Source organism: Octopus bimaculoides, chromosome 5 (assembly GCF_046866305.1).
Source record: "Octopus bimaculoides isolate indiv1 chromosome 5, ASM4686630v1, whole genome shotgun sequence".
NCBI lineage: Eukaryota > Metazoa > Mollusca > Cephalopoda > Octopoda > Octopodidae > Octopus > Octopus bimaculoides.
The window spans coordinates 83,979,515-83,983,921 of NC_142932.1; the positions used below are offsets into that span (position 1 = coordinate 83,979,515).

Here is a 4,407-nt window from a genome sequence, read left to right on the forward strand (position 1 = left end):
TGTGTCTGTCTGTATATATGTAAATACACTACACACATACACATACGCACACACACATATATAAACAAACATATGGGCACACATGCATACATAGATTCAAAGCTATATAATCGTACATACGTATGTACGTACATGGCTGTGTGAATGAGTGATGTGCTTGGATTGAAGCACAGTTTTCGTTTCTCTAGAGGCATCTAACAAGTCATCATCATCATCATCGTCATCATCATCATCAACAACAACAACAACAACTACAACAACAATACCAGCTAAAACAGCTGTAGCAGCCACAGCCGCGACACCAACGGAGAAAGAGGTATTTAACAAGCTGACAGACGACTTACCAGATAACTCAGGTGAGACGAAGCAAAAATTAGATATCTTATGAAGCTTCCGGGTATTTCTGGAGATTTCTCATGTTTCTAACGTCTCTATACATTCTCATTTCACCACTCAGCAAATCTATCTCTCAAATCTCCCTACCTCTGTTTGTATCAACAGACATAGACATACGCGCGAACCACATGGTCCCATGTTCAGTCCCACTGTGTGACACCTTAGGCAAGTGTCTTCTACTATAACCTCAAGCCGACTTAAGATATACGGCCTACTTACATTCTTTTGTGAACCCCTAACAAATTCCATTACAAAAAAGTTGAGACACCCAATTACCAAGATTTTAAATACTGGACTAAACTTTGGAATTTTGACTTTTACATTGGCAAAGCAAAATGTTAAGTCTAATAAAACCAAGACATAACTAAAAAGACTGCCTTATCCTATACCTACCTACCAAAGGGGAAATACCTAAATATTCCCACTTACAAGTTCTCATAAATCAGAAACCTTTGTTTAACTTCTACACTTGGAGTTGTGTCGGTTCGTTAAAAACCATTCGTTTCAGTATAGCAAAAACTTCAAGATTTGAAAAAAAAATGAAGTATGTGTGTGTGTGTGTGTGTGAGGAAGAGACAGAGGGAGCGAGAAAGAGAGAGAGAGAGAGAGAGAGAGATAGAGAGAGAGAGAGAGAGAGAGAGATAGAGAGAGAGAGAGAGAGAGAGAAAGAGAGAGAGAGGTAGATTAGATTACTAAATAAGTTAATAGACAGAAGGTAGGCAGATACATACATACATAAATACATACATACATACATATGTGAAAGTAGCAGAAAGACCGCCGTCCGGGCGGTTTTCTGCTAGCCCCTGGATAATATTTCCATACTTGATTTCCAATTCTAATAATTTTTATGATATTTTACATTTAATTATTTCTTTGCATAATGGTGCTCATTTGCTTAGTAAATATCTCTTTTATTATTTCATCACATTCATATTTAAAGAGTCGATCTGCTATATATATATTTATCATTAATAATTGGTAGGACTTACATAGGCGTGCATAGACAGACAGACAGACAGATAGATGGATGGAGGGATATACACACGCGCACGCGCGCACACACACACACACGCACGCACACGTACACGCGCGCACACGCACACACACACACACACACACACAAGTCTGGTGCTGTGAGAACACACGGGACTTACGCTTCCTTACTTTTTCAAATGTACCCAGATTTAAAACGATCTAATATAACGATATCATTCATGCGGCATATGCTGAAATATGCTAAAACAATTTAATTCCACACAAATATATGCTACTTTACATATAATTTATGTGTTAATTCTATTTACTGAAACTTGCTAAAATGCATATTTTGCTTTAAAGTAGTATCTCCTTGTAGATACAATTGTCAGTAATCATACTGTTTCCATTTCTCTCAGCCAATATTTTTACGTTAGCCTTCTTTCGAACTCCAGATAATGCAACATACAGTTGACCATGTGAGAAGAATTGTGTCGGAAGATATATTCCAATTTGTGAAAAAGTATATCCTTGTGCTTTGTTGCACGTCAAGGCAAAAGCTGGCTTGACAGGAAATTGTTTACATGTAAATATGAATGGAAATGCCATTTCTTGAGATACATGTGGTATTCTTGGGATCGGCACAGTTGATCCTGCATAAGGACCAGAAGCAACCTCAGCCTCAATAACATGATCATGTAAACTGACAATGCTGTAGTATGTGCCATTGCAATGTCCATTAGAAGCAGTTACATTTTTCAGAAGCATTATGCATAATTTTTTTCTTCAGTTTGAGAATGTGTAGTGGAAACCCTGATGGTGTTTGTTGATGAACTCGATTTGGTACAGAGTTTCATTATTAACTGTATCTGAGCTTCTGTATATTTTTTTGCTCACCAGGGATCCTGGTCAACAGAAAATCATTCGCAAATTGTTCTGCTTCATTTGATGGAGTAATAATGGCTCTATTTGCAAGACACACAGGGTTTGTGAAGTTATTTTTGTGGTCAACATACACAAAATCACATAAATCTGAAAGTGTACCACTTTCAAGGCAACGGTCATTGGGTAGTTTGATTTGGAATTCACCTAGGCTTTATTCAACAGAAATGCTGTCATTTTCTACATCAAGAAGGTAATTAGCAAACTCTCTTTCATCAGAATGACCTTCTGTAAGAAGTCTTAGATTGGTTGTCAACTCCACTACTTCCACATGATCGCAAAGAAAAGATCTCTTTAGTGTTGCATCAACAATTTGGGATCTGACACCATTGTTTTGAAGTAGAATATTCTCCTCTGGAGATACTCTAACCCGTCGGTCATGTGTAGCGGAAACAGAATCATGTCTAAGTCTCCGTGCATATCCAGGCATCTGTTTCAGTCGCTTTGCCCTGGTTTCATCTTGTTCAGTTGACCGTCTTTCTCTCTGCCATTGTGCCTTTGCTGCTAAATTTTCTTTTTCTGTCGCATATTACATACAAAGGAAAGCTCGTTAAAAACTATCTTGTTTAGCATGTAGAAACAGCAGCGATCACATAGTTATAATTGTAAGGCTTGTCGCATTCCAAGTAGCCATACTAACAAAAACACTTCTTCATTTAAAAAACAATTGTACCAGTATGTTGAAGAATTTCCATTTTATCAAAAATATTCACTTAACAAATTCCAGAAACTGATAGTATTCTTGAAATTGAGTCTCGTATCGAAGTTATATAGCTATTATTAAATTATCATTACTGAAAAACAGAGGGGAGCGATAATGAGAGACTGATGCAATACAAACGTAAAATGTTGGCCGCAACGAATTGATAGTGTTTTTTATTAAACATTAAAATCTACTCCGCACTGAATGTAATGGATATTTAAATTCATAAATATTGAACGCAGTGAATATTTAAATTTGCGAGAATTTGGAGTTTAAAAAATTCAATAAACTTCAGAAATCGAAATTATAGGCAATTTCTTAGAACATGAATTTATAAAAATATTTCCAAACGGTCAACCCTTTAATAATTACTTTCTTTTAGTAATTGTTACTTACGTAATTAATAAGCAGCTTTCTCCATTATAGTATGTATGTAAGTATGCATGTATGTATGTATGTATGTATATATGTATGTATGTATGTATATGTATATAAATTATTAATATAAACAGCTGTGTGCAATATGTTACCAAAAAGAAAAACTATAATTCTCACTAAATATGAGTGGGGTGTTAGAACACTTCCATTGCTAGAAATAAGGGCTAAAATCCTTTAATACTGTAGGTAAAGCACGGAATTGTATACATGTGTACTGACATATTTAGTGACAATTATAGCTTTCCTTTTTGGTAACACACTGCATACGGCTGTCTATATTAATTACACATTAGCGATTCGCTAATCATTCATACATTGGTATGGTGAATGCATATGTACTGACAGAGAATTAAGTCCGGAATCAGCCAAATCGAGTGGTTCCTAATGATGAGGCTACGGAACTGACTGATCAGGATAGGGAATTTCTCGACCGGTGTTTTCAGGCTATTACTGTTACGGCCAGTACATATGTGTGTGTATGTGCATATAAATATGTGTGTGTGTGTGTGTCTGTGTGTAAAAAGGTTGAATTGGATTCGTCCTTTAATTTGAAGGTTTCCAAAAAAAAAAAGATTTCTAATATATTTTGCTGGTAAGCTTACTGGCGTAAAATTGTATATATGAAAATAATACTTGTATATGGTGAGTTGTGAATTTATTGACAGAAATCCCATAAAACTCAACAATTTTGTTAAAAATGGAGAAGAGAAGATGTTAAAATATATAAGGGAATTTAAAATTCTTTTATATATTTTAACAACTTCACTTCTCCATTTTTATCAAAATTGCTGAGTTTTATGAGATTTCTTTCCATAAATCCACAACACACCATATGTATATATATATATATATATATATATATATATATATATATATATAGATACAGAAGCAGTTAAATATATAAATTGACAAAAATAGATATGTAGATAGACTGTTAGATGAAGGAATAT

General features: G+C 34.8%; 1 protein-coding gene across 1 annotated transcript; it reads right to left on the minus strand.

The window, feature by feature from the left end:
• Positions 1–1,731: 1,731 nt before the first annotated feature.
• Positions 1,732–2,142, minus strand: LOC106880458 (ATP-dependent DNA helicase PIF6-like). The gene has a single exon (XM_014930386.1). The coding sequence runs from the start codon at positions 2,140–2,142 to the stop codon at positions 1,732–1,734; it is 411 nt and encodes a 136-aa protein (XP_014785872.1).
• Positions 2,143–4,407: the final 2,265 nt, after the last annotated feature.